This window comes from Enhydra lutris, unplaced genomic scaffold (genome assembly GCF_002288905.1).
Source record: "Enhydra lutris kenyoni isolate GAN:26980312 unplaced genomic scaffold, ASM228890v2 scaffoldscaffold65, whole genome shotgun sequence".
Taxonomy (NCBI): domain Eukaryota; kingdom Metazoa; phylum Chordata; class Mammalia; order Carnivora; family Mustelidae; genus Enhydra; species Enhydra lutris.
The window spans coordinates 6,907,447-6,928,416 of NW_019154149.1; the positions used below are offsets into that span (position 1 = coordinate 6,907,447).

Below are 20,970 nucleotides of genomic sequence, written 5' to 3' on the forward strand. Positions count from 1 at the left end.
AGAGACAGTTTTAGACTTAAAGTCTATTTTGTCTGATATAAATAGAACTACCTCTGCTTTCTCTTGGTTACCATTTGCATGAAAGGACTTTTTCTGTCCCTTCACTCTCAGCCTATGTGTGTTTAATTCTAAAGGGAGTCTCTCTTATAGGCAGCATATCACTAGATCATGTTTCTTTATCCATTCTATGCCTTTTGATTGGTAAGTTTAATGCATTGACATTCAAAATAATTGCTGATAAGTGAGGACTTACTGTTGCCATTTTGTAGTTTTGTTTGTCTTTATTGTACTCTTTACTGTACTTCTCTGTTGTGCTCTGGAGCTCTCCTAGAGCATTCTCATTGGCACATAGGTGTTTATTCATTGTTTCTGTTGTTTTTGTAGGAGAGATGAGCATTGCAACTTCCTAATTTACCATCTTGCTAACATGAGAGTAGAGACAATTTTCAATAACTCAGAGACTATTTGAAAATATTCTCTGAAATGGAAACATTCATTCACAAGGGCTCCACCCTCATGACCCAATCACTCCCCACATCCCTACCTCCAAAGATCCTCACACTGGAGATTTGGTTTCAACATATGAATTTTGGGAGCGATAGACATTCATTCTGTAGCACCTAGCACCCTATAACTTGCTCTGACCAACAGAATGTGGCAGACATGATGATGTGCCAGTTCCGTCTCTAGGCTCAACAGTTTGGTCCCTTCTAAATCTTCTCTTCAGTTCCTGCTATGTCATAAAAACAAGGCTGCTGGAGAACAAGAAAACATGTGGAATAGACCCCAAATGTCCCAGCTGGGGCCATCCTAGGTTAGGATAGTGCTAGTGACCCCCAAATATGTGAAAGGACACAGTCAACAGCAGCACAGCTCTGTGTCTGATCCATGGCTGATGGCCGCCATTAACGGATTCCCTATCTCCATACCTTTGCAAAGTGACTTGGCACTTCTACCCATTAAAGGGTCACGTTTTGGTTCCCCCACATCTTTCTTTAATCTGGGACCCATTGTGACTTACTTTGGCCAGCTGAATGTGGAAGAAGTGACTATGTGCCCATTCTGTCAATAGGCCTTGAGAAGATTTGCACGCTTCTACTCCCCGTCTTGGAACTCCGCCATGCTATGAGAACATGCCTGGGCTAATCTGATGAAAGATCATGTGATTGGGAGCCTGGTTATCCCAGCAAACCCCCAAATATGTGAGAGAGCCCACCCAAGATCACCACAGCTTCTTAACTAACCCATAGCTAACTACAGACTCATAAATGAGCCTAGCAAAAAGTGGGAAGAAATGCCCAGCTACCTCATAGCCTCATGATAATAAAAGGTTATTAACTTAAGCCACTGAATTTTGAAGAGGTTCATCATACCACAATAGGGAAGCCGCGCAGGCCCTACCAACAAAGTACCCTGGAAGAAGGTGAGTCTGTGTAACTTTTCTGGGGCAGTCATTGTATTACCACTAAATTCAAACTTGGGCTTACAGAGATGGGACTTCTTTATCCATGTTGATCTTTTTTTTTTTAAAGATTTTTTTATTTATTTATTTGCCAGAGAGAAATCACAAGCAGGCAGAGAGGCAGGCAGAGAGAGAGGAGGAAGCAGGCTCCCTGCTGAGCAGAGAGCCCGATGCGGGGCTTGAACCCAGGACCTGGGATCATGACCTGAGCCGAAGGCAGCGGCTTAACCCACTGAGCCACCCAGGCGCCCCTATCCATGTTGATCTTTGATCTAAGACTTTAAGTGGCTTTTTTGTCCATTTATAAATAAGAAAACATGCAAATAATATCAGTCCCTGGGTTAGCAGGAGAGGGGGAAACTGAGAAACAGTAAGGAAATATAATGAACATAAAATTACAATTGAAGTTCATCATCTTAGTTTTCTGGTGTTTTGTGTTGGTGCTTATGGTAAGCAAACTAAATATGAATTATACATGTGTACAGAAATAAACCCACCCAAACTTCCTGGATAAAAATTTTAGTCTATTTTTGACACTGGCTACAATTTCAGATATTCTTATTCTTAATTGCTATTTGCAAAGGTAAACTGGTATAGTACTAAGATAATAAACATTTATCTAAAGGTCTTTAACAAACGGGAGTTCAACATTAAAGCTGCTCTCAATAACAGAAAAAAAAATACTAGTTCCCTTAAAAATAAAGCATTAATGATAACTTCCAGATAACTGCCCAATATCCACTTTGAACTACTTATGTCCTACACTTTTGAATTCCCTGGATAGAGACATTTCCTTGCAGACAGCTGGGGTTTGAGGAATACTGATGGAGATTGTCTGAAGCTATACAACTTACAGCCATTTTGAAGAAACATATGCTACAAAAAAGAAAAATGAAGGCTGCTAAATTGGGACTGAGGCTAGCAAGGCTGCAATTTGAACACATGGTATGGTCTCATACATGGCATAGTTTAATAAAATCAGTAGAAAAGGCGAAAAATCAGTTGCACAAAAACACAACTAAAAATCAGATTAATAAAGCCCTCATTAAATCCAGTAAAAAGAAACACTGACTTAAAAGCAATCACATGTGGGGCACCTGGGTGGCTCAGCGGGTTAAGCCGCTGCCTTCGGCTCAGGTCATGATCTCAGAGTCCTGGGATCGGGCCCCGCATCGGGCTCTCTGCTCAGCGGGGAGCCTGCTTCCTCCCTCTCTCTGCCTGCCTCTGCCTGCTTATGATCTCTCTGTCAAATAAATAAATAAAATCTTTAAAAAAAAAAAAAAGCAATCACATGAACCCACGGCATATTTTGAAAAAAGTCATCTTCTTGATTCTTCATGAAAGTGGATAGTAGCCACCCTGCTATCTTGTTCCACCTGGAATATCCTGTTCTTGTGAAGGAAGCTGGGACACCTTCAAAGATGCCTTGGTTGTGGCCTAGGAGTCAGCATGAAATCACTTGTACTGGTCTATGAAAATTTGAGCCTTAAAAAAGTGATTATGGTCCCCTGGAACCAGTCAAGTCTGCAAAAGGCCAAATGTCTGTGATGCTGCCCAAAAGGGACAACATAAAGTGAGCAAGAAACAATTTGTGTAAAATACGTATGTGACTGCAATTCTCAGGATCGGGACCACCTGAGTCAGGATGTTAGATCTGTGTTCTCACACCTATCAGGGACTTGGGGCAGACTCTGCACAGGCATCTGGGCCCACCCTCATTTTTCACGTTGCGGCTGAGGACGGGACATTTTTGATGCTGAGTTTGGTTCAAAATGGAGGCGTATGTTTTGGTGAGTTTATCCTGAATGATATAACACACACATATAAAAAGGCGCCGGGTACAGCGCGCTTCAATGTGTCCAGACCCCATCCTGTAGTGGAGATTTGCAGCTACCTACTCCCAGGGATCCTACACACCCAAGAGCAGCTTTGCTGAGATGTGGAAAAAACGGAGACTCTGTACCACACTTTGAAGGGGGGGACATGTTTTAACTAAAAATAAGAAATGCATGCAAGAAAGGGGAAGACTTGGTGCTAACCATGAAACCAGGCAAACATACTGTCTCAATAAACTATTAAGTTAAAGTCCTAAAATAGGAACAGTATAGTGTACGCATCCAAAAGTATTTTGAAGTCTAGGCAAGGGGCAGTGGTTCATCAAGAATTCAGCTTTTTTGATCCAGGAGAACTCCATCTTAAGAGGAAACTACTGCTTGCAGATGTACTCCCTACTAGGAACTCTGCGGGCAGAGTTATCTGGAAGAGATGGTAGGGGAAATAAAAAGTATGCTAAAGACCTTGTCTTGTTGGGGTAAGAGTGCAGTAGATAACTGATTATTTCGGCATTGATAAGAAAATGTTTCCTCAGTGCCCAGAGTTCTTGCGTCCCATTCCTAGCCTTCATTCTAGACTAGGAATGGCCACACTGACTGAAATGCAGGCAAAGTTTCTAGCAAGCAAAGGCATCAGGTTTAGAGTAACTGATAGAAACTTCCAGAGGAGTTCAAGGTCGCAGATAAATTTTGATAGGCCCCAAACTATTCTCAAGGAAATAGACTGACTATCCTTTGCTAGAGAGGATTCAGAAACTGGGAAAGGTTTAAATTGAGGTGATGTTGACCAGCACTGCCATTAAGGAAAGAGTATAAAGAAACCTTTGATTTGAGGTGAGGGGTTAATATCAATCTCAAAGTTAAGTTATTTTAGGACATGGCCCAAATGTCCCTGTTCAGTAAACAAGTGCTTTAGGGCTTCATGGTCAAAAATAAAGTCTCTTTCCACAGTTTTGTGACCAGAAATGTTTCTGCTCCCTGAAGATGCCCACCGTCCTGTAATGGAAAATTATTATGATGGAAGAAGAACTTATCTTGTAAGACAGGTACCTAGAGTCTTCGTGGTTGGGTAGAACTCAGGAAAGATAGGGAAGAAGTAGAGAACAAAACAAATGAAGTAAAGGAAGGAACAAATGCTGACATATGAGGGAGTGAGGATACCAGTCTGACTGGCGTAGATCTGCAGGCAAATAGAGAACAGGAAGGGTTATGTAGGGAAGTCATGGAGGACTTGGATGTCGGGGGAGGGGGAGTTTAGATTTAATTAGGAATTGAGTTATATGAAGAAAATGATATTTTAAGAAGGTAATCTGACAGCAATTAACAGGATGTTCGGGAGTGGAAGGATATAAGATCTTGATGATGAGAGCCTGAGCAAGGGGCAGGAGACTGGTAAGGAATGAACAAATACTAGGCACATTTAAAAGCAGATGGCTTTGGGGCGCCTGGGTGGCTCAGTGGGTTAAAGCCTCTGCCTTCAGCTCAGGTCATGATCCCAGGGTCCTGGGATCGAACCCCACATCGGGCTCTCTGCTCGGCAGGGAGCCTGCTTCCCCGTCTCTCTCTGCCTGTCTCTCTGCCTACTTGTGATCTCTGTCAAATAAATAAATAAAATCTTTAAAAAAAAAAAAGCAGATGGCTTTGCTTTATTTTTTTATTACAAAGGTATGATATGCTCATTTTAAATGTTTTAATGATACAAAAGTATAGAAGGTAAAAAAAAAGTGTGTGTGTGTGTATATATATATATATATATATACATACATATATATATGCATATATATATATATATGTGCAACCACTATTAAAAGTGATATTTCAGGGGCGCCTGTGTGGATCAGTCAGTTAACTGTCCAACTCTTCATCTCAGCCCAGGTCTTAATCTCAGGGTCGTGAGTTCAAGCCTTGCATTGGGCTCCATGCATGGAGCCTACTTAAAAAAAAAAAAAAGAATATTTCAAACTCCTAAACCACTATAGGAAAGGAAGACATGCACCTTGACAAATCTAGCAAGAAGAGGAAAAAAAAATAAAAATGACAGAATTATAAATATTACAGAATTGTAATAAATGTGAAAGTTTTAATTATGAGTTAAAAGGTAGATATTCCAGATAGAGTAAAAAGAAAAAAACTCATCATGTACTGTTTTGAAAAGATACGCCTAACCAAAACAACATGGAAAAACTGAAAATATTGAAATGGATAAAGATACACCAGACAAATGCTAACAAAAACCAAGTAAATGTGGCAAAGAAACATCAAGGCAAGATACATCAAATAGTTCAAAGAAGGTATCTTTATGTTGCAAATTAACACTATCCAATAAGATAATCATGAAATTTAATGCACTGCAAAAGAATTTCAAGTATGTAAAGCAAAAAAGTCTAGCAATAAGAGACTATGATAAAATAAGTGGGAGATTTTACATACTTGCAGCAAAAATTTAGATCAAGCAGATAAAAGGGGGAAAGCTGAGTAACAACAAGTATGCTTTAATATGTAGAAATGTGATACACTATTACCCAAAAAGAAAATATACATTTGCTTTAACTGCCCATGGAATATTCTTTTTAACGATTTTATTTATTTATTTGACAGACAGAGATCACAAGTAGGCAGAGAGGCAGGCAGAGAGAGAGGAAGGGAAGCAGGCTCTCCGCTGAACAGAGAGCCCGATGCGGGGCTCGATCCCAGGACCCTGGGATCATGACCCGAGCTGAAGGCAGAGGCTTTAACCCACTGAGCCACCCAGGCGCCCCACTGCCCATGGAATATTTACAAATGTTTATTATATTAGGATGCCAAAAAATTCCAAAATATATAATCCACGCAGGAAATATTCTACGTCCATGAGAGAGTGTAAGCAGTAACAGGGGTGGGGTGGGGGAGGATAGAAAAACAAAAAATCAACTAAAACCTGACTGCGCTGAAATATATAAATACTTCCAAATAACTCTTGGATTAAAAAGGAAAACAAAACTACAGATGAAGCAACAAAACAAGGATTATGGTAGCACTGCAGGTGGAAACTAGGGGATACGGTCAAACATGTATCCAGAGGAAAGTTTATATGCATTAAGTAGAAAAGAAGAAAGACTGAAAAATAAACTAAGCATTCACCTAGCTAATCTAAAAGGAAATCAAACAGAATCAAAGAACACAGAAGTATTAACGAAAGCAGAAAGTGTTATTTTAAAAACAACTTGTAAAAATAATTAACTGAAAATAGGATATACAAATCTATGAACAGTCAGTCCTATTAAGAAAAGAAAAAAAGGGGGATATAGTCACATATATGCAAATTAAGACACATTAGAATATATTATGCACAATTTCTAATCAATACATTTGAAAATCCAAATGAAATGGAAGAGTTTTACCAACTGACCCAAGGAGAGGTGGAAAACTTGCATAAACTGATCTCAAAGCAAAAAGGACACTCTTAAATACAGAGAACAGACTGGTTGCCAGAGGGGAGGTGGATGGAGAGATGAGTGACATAGATAAAGGGGATTAAAAGTACACTTATCTTGGGGCACCTGGGTGGCTCAGTGGGTTAAGCCTCTGCCTTCGGCTCAGGTTATGCTGTCAGGGTCGTGGAATCGAGCCCTGCTTCGAGCCCCGCATCGGGCTCTCTGCTCAGCGAGGAGCCTGCTTCCCCCTGCCTCTCTGACTGCTTGTGATCTCTCTGTCTCCGTCAAATAAATAAACAAAATCTTTTTTTTTTTAAAGTACACTTATCTTAATGATCACTGAGACATGTATAGAATTGTTAAATCATTATGTTGTACACCTGAAACTAATATGAACTGTGTGTTAATTACTCTTCAATAGAAAATAAAAATGAAATTTTAAGAATAAAAATTCATACACATATAAAAGAAAGATCTATATTTCTACCCTTCCTCTCCCCAAACAAGCACCAGGACAAAATGGTTTTGTGGGTATTACCAACTTTTCAAAGGGACAGCTTGTGTCTAAATTTACACTGTAAAATAAGAAAAAGAATTCAAGTTTGTTCACAAGTACACACAATCATGATATTAAATCAGGAAAAGGACATCACACCAAGGAAAACTGTAAGTGAGAGTTTACCAGCAAGTGTGCTATGGATGGATGTAGGTGTGATTTATCTCCTAAGGCCTTGGGGGCAAACAGGCAGAGCCCGAGAAGCCCGCTGCCTCTGCCGTCAGCAATCCTGCCCATTTACCCCAGTGTGCCACGATGTGAAAAAGGTCAAGAGGCACTGCTCTAGGCACTTGTTAACATAGTTTATATCCTAAATTAAATATCGACATAGCCAAAACACCACTAACAACTCAGTGTTATTCCAAGAATACAAGCATATCTCAACATTAGGAAACCTAATAGTGTAATTACCCACATTAATGGATAAAAGAGAATAACCATATTACCAGCCTGGCAGATGCCAAAAAAGACATTTATACCATTCTACATCCGTTCCTGACAAAACTATAAGCCAATCAGGAATCAAGACTAGAAGGGCATTCTCATAACTCGAAAAAGGTTACCCATCAGAAACAAGGACAATCATCATTTTTAATGGCAATCATCATATTTTAAAGTGAAAAATGGTATTTGTTTTAAAGTAAAAAACAAGAGGATCCCTCTCTTTATTAATCAGTATAAATCTGTATTGTCCTAGAAGTCATAAGATCTTTATCAGTGTTATAGAAGAAAAAAAATAGATATAAACATTAGCAAAGAAAAGATAAACATTCCATTTTTTGTAGCTGACATGACTGTGTACCTAGGAATTCAAGATAATTAACTGGAAAAATAATATAAAGCTAAGAAAAGAGTTTAATATGAGGCCTGGATACAAGATAAATGTAAAACTCTGTATTGTAAAGACGTCAGTTCTTGACACAAAAGGTCAGAGGCAATTCAAGGGATTTTTTTCTAATAGAAGCTGAGAAGTTGATTCTAAAATTCGTCTGAAAAAAGGAAATGTACAAGAATAGCCAATTCTCAAAGATAAAAAGAATAACGAAGGGGGAAGAGAACACCCATCAAATTTCAAAACACATTATAATGCTATGGTAATTAAGGCAGTGAGGTTCTAGCTCAATAAAAGACAAAACCGAACAGAAAAGAAACATAAGCATACCCATATATTTTATGATCGAAAAAGAATTCCAAATTAGTGCAGACATGATACAGTAAATACAGTAAGTAAATTAGGAAAACTATCTCTTCTGAAAAAAAAATGTAGGTCCCTACATTCCAACACACACACACACACATCAAAGCCATTTGGACATATGTATTAAAACACTAAGCAATAAAAAATATATAACATTTTGAAGAAAATGGTCTTTTTTTATTTCTTTTTTTAATTTTTTTAATTTATTTTCAGCGTAACAGTATTCATTGTTTTTGCTCCACACCCAGTGCTCCATGCAATCCGTGCCCTCTCTAATACCCACCACCTGGTTCCCCCAACCCCCCACCCCCCCACCTCTTCAAACCCTTCAGATTGTTTTTCAGAGTCCATAGTCTTTCATGGTTCACCTCCCCTTCCAATTTCCCCCAACTCCCTTCTCCTAACTCCCCATGTCCTCCATGCTATTTGTTATGCTCCACAAATAAGTGAAACCATATGATAATTGACTCTCTCTGCTTGACTTATTTCACTCAGCATAATCTCTTGCAGTCCCGTCCATGTTGTTACAAAAGTTGGGTATTCATCCTTTCTGATGGAGGCATAATACTCCATAGAGAAAATAGTCTTTTTAAAATGTCAAAATACAGATGCCTACCCAAGTATGAGACAAAACCAAGAAATTACAAAAGAAAGATTAGTATGTTTACCTATTTCCATAAAACTAGATCTTTAAGATCTAATTTAGATCTTAGATTTAGATTTAGACTTAGATTTAGACACCACCATAAATAAGCTTTTAAAAAGACAAATGACAGACATCTGTGGCAGAAGGCAGACAAAAAGATATCAGCTCTAATATGCAGAGACCTCCTACAAATCAACAAAGAAAAAAGAGAAAAGATTCAACAGAAAAACAGGTGAAGTTATGAACAAGCATTCTCCAACAGAAGAAATATAAATAGCTAATAAATACATTAAAATTTGCTTAATTTTACTAGTGATTAGGGGAAAATAACTTAATGGAATGAGATTGGATTTTTCATCCAAAATGCTGACAAATTAAAAAGAATGATCATTTCCAGCATGCCGGGGGGGGGGGGCAATTTAGCTCAAACACTTTGATCTAGCCATTATACTCTACAGTACCAGCCTGTAAAAATACTTCGCAATGAGCAAAAGATAGATGAAAAAGAACACTTTTTGTAGCATTATCTGTAATAGCAAACACACTGTTAACAATCTAAAAGATTTATCATGTGGAAAGAGTTGGGTAAATTATATAGTCCACCTTACTATGGCATTTTACCAGCTGCTACAATGACTTTCTATTGAGCAGGGGGTGGGGAGGGCAGGTTATAGAATACTATGTATGGGATGGTTTCATTTTGTAAAACACACCAAGGACACATGCACATAGAAAAAGAACTTGGGGGGTACCTGGGTGGCTCAGTGGGTTAAACCTCTGCCTTTGGCTCAGGTCATGATCTCAGGGTTCTGGGATCGAGCCCCGCATCAGGCTCTCTGCTGGGCAGGTAGTCTGGGATCGAGCCCCGCATCAGGCTCTCTGCTGGGCAGGTAGCCTGCTTCCCCCTCTCTCTCTGCCTGCCTCTCTGACTACTTGTGATCTCTCTATCTGTCAAATAAATAAATAAAATCTTTTTAAAAAGAGAGAGACAGAACTTGGAAGATACAAAGCAAACAATCATGGCGGTCTCTGGACAGTGGGACTGGGAGAGGGATACTTTCACTTGTTACTTTATATACTGCTGCACCTGTTACTTTTATAAATAAGCATATACTACTTTTGTAACAACAAAAAGTAAGCTTACTGCATAATATTTGGATTAAAAAACAAGTATAAGAAAGTATAAAAATGATATGAAATCTCACTACACAAAGGCAATTGTTAACAACATGTCAACATCTTTTCAGTCCCTGTTACGCATGTTTAATGTATTTGAGATCTTACTCTATGTAATTTAGGGCTTGTTTTTCAATTACTATAATATTGTATTTTCTATTTTATAGAAAATTTAGAGAACAAAGAGCCACAAGAGAATAAAAAGCCCATGTACTCCAACCACCCAAAGATAACTATGTAAGAAAATATGAAATTTGAGTGCTATGAATTATATTGCGAGTAATCCACACACACTGTCATAGATCACGCACACTGTCTCATTGATCTATATGTGGCCCGCTTTTATTTTTATCTATTAAATTATTTTTGTTAATTTTCATAATACTTACACAATTATTAAATAGCCAATGACATGCTTTAACTTATATAATGAACGCCCACCCACCCACTGAACCTAAGCACTAGAATACAGACAATAACTTCTATTCACTTCCCTGATCCTCTCCTATTCCAAGCCCCTTTCCTAAGCCCCAGTGACCATTATCCTGAATTTTTTATTCTCCTTTGCTTTTTAATAAAATATTTTAATCCCAAATATATATGTACACCTAAATAATACAACATTTAGCTTTACTTGTTTTTGAATAATATAGAAATGATGTCCTATTATATGTAGTCTTCTGGGACTTGATACCTTAATTAACATTATAGAAATACAATCTACCCAGATTATGTCTAGCAGTAGGTCATTCATTTCACGGCTGTATAACGTTACAGTGTGTAAATCAACCACAATTTAGTCATTTTCCTTTTCAGATTTTTACTACTAACATGTTAGTGTCACTCTTCTGGTCATTTTTCTGAGGACATTTATACAGTTTCCTTTCTAAAAATTTGAATATTATACATACTTTCATGTGACCTTTTCCTCCCCCTACTGAGATCTTGTGAACATAGTCCCATTTCGGTAAACATTCTTCTGTGGTGTAAACTTAAATGGCTGCATAGTATTCCATCATACAGTTACCACAAAGTTTTATTTAACCTTCCCCAATTGTTGGATGTCTGGATTGCTTATAATTTTTGTTTTTGCTCTGATAAGCATTACGATGTACATATCCCTTGACTCAGCAACTCTCCTTTAAGAGCTTCTCCTAAGTAATAGCTGACCAAATTTGCACCCAGTCATGGCCAGGGTGGAACAGGCGACACGGTTTGTGCTCTGCGCAACTTGTGTAGTGTATGTGCTCATCACAGCAATTTTTAGAAGACAAAAAAAAAAAAAAAAAAAAAAAAAAAAAAAAAAAAAAAAAAAAAAACAACAGAAAGAACCCAATGTCTACTAAAGGAAATAAGTAAGTTATGTATTAAAATCAGAATGTAGACTCACAGCTACTGACATGGAAAGATGTTTACAATTTATTGTTAAGTGGAAATAATGGGTTAAATGGCAGTATGATTTCATTTTGTAAAAGAGAATAAACATGACTCTGAAGGAGGGTGGAAACAATACACCAAAAACTTTATAGCAATTATCTCTAAGTAATGAGTTTATTTGAGATTTTTAACTTTTTCACTTTGCTTGCTTTTATTTTGAAGTATTTTCAACAGTAAAACTTGAATACATGTGTAATAAGATGAATAAATAATGAACTTTCTATGTACAATCATTTAAATTTTTCCTGAATATACTTTCACATTGTAAGAACTTTGGAAGAAAAAAAAGGGAACACCAAGAAGTAAACAAAAATCACACATAATCTTACCCACCTAGAGATAATTAGTTCACAATCTCTAATGTGTTTATTTCTAGTCATTTGTCTCTGATTATATATATTTAAGATAATTGCAATCACACTTTATGTAATCTTGTACGCTGATTTTTCACTTAACATTACATAATATCAACATACCATAAATATTTTAATGAAAGAATATTCCAGCACATGGAAATGGCACATTTACTTAATCATGCCCATAAAGTTAGACCCCTAGGTTTTTCTGTTTTTCACTATACCAAATAACTATGTGAGGAACATCTTTGTGCATGAATTATCCACATTTTAGATGATTTCCTTGAACATATTCATTGAAGTGAAAATACTAAGTTAAAGAGTACCAACGTTTTTATATCCCTTGATATATAGTGCCCTAACCATACTTACTATGTATTTTAAGGCAGCATGGAGTAATAGGGGAAAAAAAGAAGTCAAGATACCTGGATCTCATGCCCATCTTTAGTACTTGCTGTCTAACCTGATTAGGTAAAACTGATATAAAAACATCCATCTTAATAATCAAATAAAAAAAATAAATCCTTCACTCACCATAAATGTTACTTCCTCAGGAATGCTTTCCTTCACTTTCTAGATGAAAGTGAAGGAAACATGCTCTTGCAACAACTGATAAATAATTGTTCAATTATTTGTACACTGTCAGTTCCCTAGGTGATCTTAAGCTCCTTTGAAATATGCCTGGCCCACAGCTGGTGCTCAATAAATATTTGTTGAATGAATTAATGAATGAATGAGTAGATAAATGATGGATGAAATGACAACACTTTGCAAAATAAGTGACTAGATATTTGGAAGGTATTTCAATTTCAATAATAATTATTATTATGATTCATTTGTATTACTATGTAGATGATTCCAAATCTTTAGAGATTCCTTGTCTAACCATAATTTCATTATGTAGCTTTAATGTTTGTCAAGCCAGCCAGAGACATGGTAGCCATGTTGCTGGAAGCACCTGGTAGGAGCTGAGATTTGGGAGAACCAAGTAGTTAGTTCTCCAGGTCAGCAAGCTGAGAGTCAGGGAGTTGTAGTTACCATTAGTTGAATGCAAAGCAGTGGTCAGGAATCTAGGAGGTCAGTGATATTTGAAGAAACAGGTGAATCCTAGAGGTCAGAAACAAACTAATGGTAAATGGTCTAGATAATAAGGTGCAAAGTTGAGAATGGTCAGTGATAAGGGATGAAAGTAGATGGGAGAGTCAAATTCCAAGCATCAGTACTCAGAGCATGGAGCTGTGAATATGATTCTAAAGCAAATGGTACTTGAACTCAGTGCTTCCTTAATTATTTCTTCCTTATATTATTTCTGCCCAAATGGTATTAGGAAGTATTTGTGTCTAGTTCCATATATATGGCAAGGAAATAATAGTAGCTAGTTGAGGAATGAGATCTGTGAATACAAATAGGTTCTGATAGTGAGAGGATGAAGCAAGACCATTTGTAAATAAGATCTGATAATAGTTTGCACATAAAATAGGAGCAATCATGCTTTGGATCCCATAATTCTCAACTTGACTTTCAACAGCAGATATTATAGCACAGTGGTTAGGATCATGGACTCTGGCCAACAGGCTAGCTGGGTTCAGTAGGCTAGCCAGCTCTATCATTTATTAGTTGTGTCCTTTGGAAAATTACTTCCCCTCTGTGTGTTAGTTTCATCATCTGTAAAATGGGGATAATATTACCTACACCTCAATGGGTTCTTGTGAAGATTAAATGAGGGGATGTGCGTAAAGACCTTAGAACAGTGCCTGGACGTAGCAAATGCTATGTTAAGTGTTGTTATTATTATTGTTGTTGTTATTATTAACCAGTCTCATAAGACCAAACAAAAATTGGCAGTATAAGAAATAGACAAATACACTGTATTAACATACTCTAAAATAATAAACAGTCTCTAAACAGGAGTTTTTTTCACTAAAATAAGAATTTCATTTGCACCTAATCATAGTTGACTATATAAAAACTATAAGCATTAGCAAAGTAGCAAAATTTATCACAGTAATCCCAGCGATGTGTTTATTTTATAGAAGATGTTTTATGAACACTATCTTTAAAAGCTGTAAATAAATACACATTTCCTAGTAGCAAAAAACACTATTAAGCTGCAATACAGTTGATCCATAGAATCTGGTCTATAAGAAGGAAAGCCTTATTAAATTTTCTGAAGCTAATTCTACTGGAAGCAGGATTATTTGTGTTGGAAGACCTGTCTGTGGAAAAATCTGAACATGGAAAGGCTCGGACTTGGGAAGACTCCTTTTAAAAAGGTCTGGCCCTGGGGAATGGTCAGGAAGACCTGGACTATGGAACATGTTAGAATACCTGGATATCGTAGACGCTGGAAGACCTGAATGTTAGAAGACCGGTATCCTGGAGACGTTGGAAGACGTGGATATTGAGCCCGCTGTTGGAAGACTGGGTAGTTGTCGGAAGACGTGGAGATGCCGGAAGACGAGCAGATTCTGGAAGACGCAGGGATGCCGGAAGACGCAGAGATGCCGGAAGATTCAGGGATGCCGGAAGACTCAGAGATGCCAGAAGACGCAGAGATGCCGGAAGATGCAGAGATGCCGGAAGATGCAGAGATGCTGGAAGGCGAGCAGATGCTGGAAGCCCTGGAGATGCTGGAAGCCCTGGAAATGTAGGAAGACAAGGATTTTCTGGAAGACGTGGCTTAGTTGGAAGACGTGGATGTTCTGGAAGACGTGGATTTTCCGGAAGACGTAAATTTGTTGGAAGACGTAGGTAGGCTGGAAGACATGAATTTGATGGAAGACACACAGCTTTGTTGGAAGACAAGGATTTGCTGGAAGACGTGAATTCTGGAAGCCATGGATTTTCAGGAAGACACGGATTTTCTGGAAGACTTGGAGGTCATTGGAAGACATGGATTTCCTGGAAGACATGTTCTTTTTCTGGAAGACGTGGATTTTCAGGAAGACCCGAATTGTCCGGAAGACCTGGATTTTTTGGTGGAAGACGTAGATTTGCTGGAAGACCTGGAGGTTACTGGAAGACATGGATTTTCCGGAAGACGTGGATCTCTAGGAAGACGTATATTTGTTGGAAGACCTGGATTTAGTGGAAGACATAAATTTTCTGGAAGACGTGGCTTTATTGGAAGACCTGGATATATTTAGTGGAAGACATAAAATTTTGTCTGGAAGACGTGGACTGACTGGAAGACTGGATTTGGTGGAAGACATGGATTGACTGGAAGACCTGGATTTTTCCGGAAGATATGGATTTGACGGAAGACATAGATTTTTCTGGAAGATGTGGATGGAGTGGAAGACCTGGATTTCTTTCTGGAAGACATCAATTGACTGGAAGACCTGGATTTTTCTGGAAGACATAAGTTAGCTGGAAGACTTGGATTTGGTGGAAGACATAGTTTTTTCTGGAAGACGTGGATTGGCTGGAAGACCTTGAAATTGCTGGAAGACGTGGATTGTCTGGAAGACCTTGAAAACATTGGAAGACATAGATTTTCTGGAAGACGTGGATTTTCCTGGAAGATACAGATGTTGTGGAAGACCTATAATTACTGGAAGACATGGATTATCTGGAAGACGTGAATTTTCTGGAAGACTAGGATTAGCTGGAAGACCTTGATGCTGTTGGAAGACTTGGAATTTGTTGGAAGACTTGGGAGTTTCTGGAAGACCTGGAGTTGTTGGAAGACCTTGACACTGGCGCCATTGGAAACCCTGGACATTGGAGAGATTGGAAGCACAGGATGTTGGAGACATTGGAATCCTTGGATTTTGTGGACATTGGTTATTCTGGATACTGGAGACTTTGGAGACCCTGAACGTTGGAATTCATGGGTATGGGAAACCCTGACTACTAGAGACATTATAATTCCTGTACCTTGGAGGCCCTAAACATTGGAAGATATAGACAATAGAAGATATAGACATTTAGAGACCCTAAAATTGGAAGTCCTGGATATTAGGAGACATTTGGAAAACATGGGTATTGACACATTCTTGTTGAGACACAGAATTTGGAAGCTGTAATTTTCATGATGCTGGAAGTCACAGATTTTGGCAGCCCTAGACAGGAGATTTGGATTAAGATGTCAGGATGTTAAAAAACCTAGTCATTCAGACACTGGGGATGTTGGAACACTTCAACATTAGAAGACCAGGTTCTTGGAGATATTGAAAGACTTGGATGGTGGAACTGGTGATAATGAGACACTATAAAACCAGAATTTAGGAGACACAGAAGGTTGTATGACTGAATGATGTAAGCACTGGAAGATATTAGAAGAGCTGGACTTGGACACAATGAAACACGTGGACTCTAGAAGACCTGTATATAGGAGACACTGGAAGATTGGAAACATAGAAAAATCAGAACTTAGAACTCTGGACCCAGAAAGACAAGACCTGGATCTTGAAGACTGTTGGAGAAAGCAGAGGACCTAGACTTTTAATTTCCCTGATATTGAGGAGATTAGAAAACCCACATTGGAGATGCTTCAGGCCAGATAATGGAAGACATGGGTTAGTTGTAACATTTAGAAGATCTGGCAATTGGAGATGTTGGAAGCTATGGTGCTCAGAAAACCTGATGTCAGAGACACGAAAGAATTGAAAGTCCTAATCTTAGAGATGTTAGAAGGTCATGTTGACAGATACTGGCAATGTTGAAAGACTTTCACATTAGGACCTGATACAACATTTAAAGAACTATCAGAAGGCTACTCTAATAGTCTTTATGACTATGACATCTCTTTCCCTAACAATCAAAACACAGAGAAAGGACATTTTAAGAAGGCAACAAAGAGGAAGCAGGAAATTCAAGTAAAAGCAGGTAGTTTGAACAGGTTGGAACCTATTTTCATGGTCTCTGTGAACTAGCTTTCTAGGTCCATACTGTTTGACAGGAGGGAAATGATGAGTTATCAAAGAATAAGCAATATCAAGGTTTGGAAACTACTTGGCTTTAGATAGGAGTCAGCAAATGTTTTCTACAAATAGTTAAGTTTTTAAAGGCCATGTGGTTTCTATTGCAACTACTCAACTCTGTCATTATAGTGTAGCCATAAAACAAGTGTTTATGGTTGCTCTGCAATAATATTTTATTTAAAAAAAAAGTTGGACCAGATTTTAATCAAGGGCCCTAGTTTTCCAAGCCCAACTCTTTATGCCAAATCTAGGGTATAGTAAGTATATTAAGTACATTCCAGGCTAGCATTCACATGCAAGAGAATGGACAGAGTACTTTGTAACCTGATGGTTCATAAACATACTATGTACGTGCTAATGCTCAGGACATGAGACTAGCAAGAACCTAAGAATGGAGTTTCGGTCTCCACTTACTTGTTTCAGGGACCTAACAAGGATATTTGTCTTCAGAGTCAAAATTAAATGGGTAGCATCCAGGACCCCAGGCAAGAGGGGCTAGGGTTCCGGGGTTTCCGGGCAGATAACCTAATTTGGTAGACTGGAAGCTTAAAAAGAAAATTAAAGAAGAAAGTCATTTTTACAGACTGGGACTATCCTTCCAGGACTAAGCACCACTCAACCCAAAGAGAGGGAGTTTCCAGCGCAGGGCAGACAAGAAGTAGCAAAGCCCTCACTCTATCTCCCATGTGCTTCTCATTAGGGCACTCCTCTCATACCACTGCCAAGTAATCAGGAGCCCACTCTGTTTGTAATGATGGAGGAGAAAGGAAGCAGACTACAGCTTTGTATTCTCATCTCCGGCACTCTGGCTTCAGGTAAGAAGTCTAAATTCTGCTCATACCCACCAGAGCTTAAGTGACAAACTTAGGAGATCAGGGTTGAGTGGCAGGCTGAAGATCCTTAGTGCTTAGTCAGATAGGGCTGAGGAAGACACAGACTATCACATATATTGTATGAAAGAGAACACTGACAGACAAACCCAGTTCCAGTACCCTGGATCTGGGTCGTGATTTAAAGGTGAAGTAGGGGAATATACAGACAATGGGCAGTCACTGAGGCTATATACACTAGGGCATCAAAGACTCCCAGTTAAGACAGTAAAAGGGTTGGGATATGAGTCAGGAGGCCACCATGATAATCCAGGTGAAGTGGTAATGGGGCCTGGAAATAAGGCAATGACAGCTCTGTTGCTCAACAGATCCAGCACTGGGGTTATGATGAATACTCATCATTCTGAAAAGAATGACTTTAAACTTCCTGAAAGCTATCAGAGAACATGAAATAACCAAGATGTTCAGATGCTAGTTAGGAGGAATTGTCCTCACCAAGTAACACCACGTGGATATCCAATTTTCTCTCAAAAGCAGCTAAGCTAATAACTTGGTGGTTTAAGCAAAGTAGGTTCTGCATAGTTTTATCTTTAGCTACTATTAACACAGGGTGACTTCATTATCTCCAAAGTAGACCCAAGTGGATGGATTATTTTCTAGAGAACAGGAATATAACCATGTGAAAAAAGTCATTAAAAGTAACCACTATATAAATAAATATCATGCAATGATAACTACATTCTAAATAAGTGATATAAATGAAGCTGCAAGTCAGAGAGTAACACAGGGACAAAGGAAGTACTGTTTCAGGTCTCTTTCACAAGCAAGAAAAATACTGAAAATCAATTCTTATTCCTTCTCTCTTCTTAAAACCATCATGCATACCATTTTTGAGAGGAATTAGATAAAATACCAAAATATTAAAATTTTGCAAAGGCAGGAGTAAACTATCATATTTAGCTCTATAATGCTTATAATAACAATAACAATAATGGTGATGATAATCATAACAATATGTAATAGCAACAATTTATTGAGCGCTTGCTATGTGCCAGGCACTGTATTAAGCATTTCTTGTAATCTCATAGCAATCTAACAATGCAGGTATTTTGACCCCATTTTACAGATTAGAAACTCAAGTCTGAAATGGTTAAGAAGCATGCCCGCCATCACATAGTTGGTAGCTGGCAGGGACAAGATTGAAGGCAGGTCTGACTCCACAGCCTAGGCCCTGGGCTGACTTGTCACACCCCGATAGCCCAAGGGTTATGGTGCCAGGACTAAGCACCACTCATCCGAAGAGAGGGAGTCCCCCCCGCCCAGGGCAGACAAGAAGCCAGTGGCAAAGCCCCCCTTACCTAAGTCCCATGTTCTTCTCAGTATGGCCCTCATCACACCACTGCCAACTGACCAAGAGCCAACTCTGAGTGTTTGCAAAAGTAGGTTAATTGTATCACTGGCTTTACACAGTAATGTAAGAGGAAGTGCGATGTCTCAAGCACAACTAGATTCCTATTTAACTCCTCAACATTCATTGTTCATGTTAATGAAATGTACTGTTTTGCCTTTATTTGATGTTACGGCTCCAAGAACATATATACTCTGTTCATACCACAATTTATTTCTGGATTCTTAAACAAGCATAGAGCACTGACATCAAGACCATTAAAAGGTAACTCTATGTAAAGTTCAGTGATCAATTATTCCATAGCACAAACATGGTTCACACACCCCTTTAGACTACACACACTCTCGAAGCCCTTTATCAGCATTCAGGTGGCAGCAGCTCTGAAATCCAAATGTGTGCGTTTGCAAATGTGTGCAGAACCTCCTCTGCATTTTGAACTTAAAAGATCTTAAACAAACAAAAGGTTCTTTTTAAATATAAAACCAGTTTTTTAATATTCTCTACAAAGTTCAGCAACTTGGGCTGCTCTTTCTCCCCACCTCCTTTTCCATTCTTTTCTTTTTGCCAGTGGTTAAGTATGTCTGTAAAGAAGAAAACTGCTAGGCACTTTGTAACACTGAACCCAAGAATTTACCTGAACCATTTGATTCCACCCAAATTGTGTATAAAATCTTCTAAAAGAAATTTCAGCTTGTCAATTTCGGGGACTATTCTTAATTTGAAAAAGGAAAAAAAGAAACACCCAGTTACATGCACTTCTATTTCTACCACTTTGCCCATACCACCTTTCAAATTCACCTGTAAGTTCTGCTGACTTGTTAAATTCAGCCATGTTGAAATGTTCTGGCTTTTATCCTCATCAATGATACGTCTTAGATTATTTTAACTGGGTATTACCTTAAACAAGAATTAGATTTATCTCAGTAATGTATTTCCAATGGTCTGGTCCCTAGACAAAAGTTTGCATCTATCAAGTCAAAGTCTAGGCATCCCTATGACAACTAAATCCATACAGTAGTCAGTTTCCCATTGTATTATTTTATATTAATGGTTCCCAGTTGATGCTCTCCAACTTAAATTTGATTTCTCTAATTCTAGTCAAATTAAGAGAAAAAATTCCAAGGCAGTATTCTCAATGAATGGTAAAATTTATCAGGAAACTACATTCTCTAAAGGCATATGGAACCATTGATAAAACTGGTAAAATAATCATTGACTTAAAACTATTTACCTCTAGATATGATTAAGAATACACCAATTATCCATGGAACCTTGGAACAGCAACCCTGACACAGAATTCTCTCTGCTTTGGTTTATGAAAACAATAGATATAACATGTTAAGGTGTTTTCCTCATAATATCTATTATTTTCCCCAAGCCCTGTAACTCAGAAGAAAAAGAACAATTACTACAAATAAACTCATAGGAGGTCCCCTCCGTCTTTCCTTTCAGGCAATTGATGTTATGTTTGTTTCTTTTTTGTTCTATGCCTAACTCTCTTTTCTGGAAGGGACTAAACCGTGGTCAAACTTGAACCAGAAGCCACCATTTTTAAAACATCAAGAACACAGTGCAGCAACACTACTACTTACCTTGGTCTCTATGAAAGGGCTCAGGTACACTCAAAGTCAATCAAGAAAATTGAAGCAGCTTTCTCTCAAAGTAACAACGTCAGAGATAGAGGGACCTTGGAGACCCAGTGGTCCTAATCTCTCATTTGATGGGTAAGGA

The 20,970-nt window shown here is 38.3% G+C and overlaps 1 protein-coding gene across 1 annotated transcript; it reads left to right on the top strand.

Moving 5' to 3' along the window:
- The first annotated feature begins 14,523 nt into the window (after window positions 1–14,523).
- LOC111158965 (cerebellar degeneration related protein 1) lies at window positions 14,524–15,476 on the top strand. The gene is given in 5 exon segments (XM_022521313.1): window positions 14,524–14,988; window positions 14,991–15,221; window positions 15,268–15,306; window positions 15,308–15,423; window positions 15,425–15,476. Coding segments are annotated over 5 exon segments (903 nt in total).
- Window positions 15,477–20,970: the final 5,494 nt, after the last annotated feature.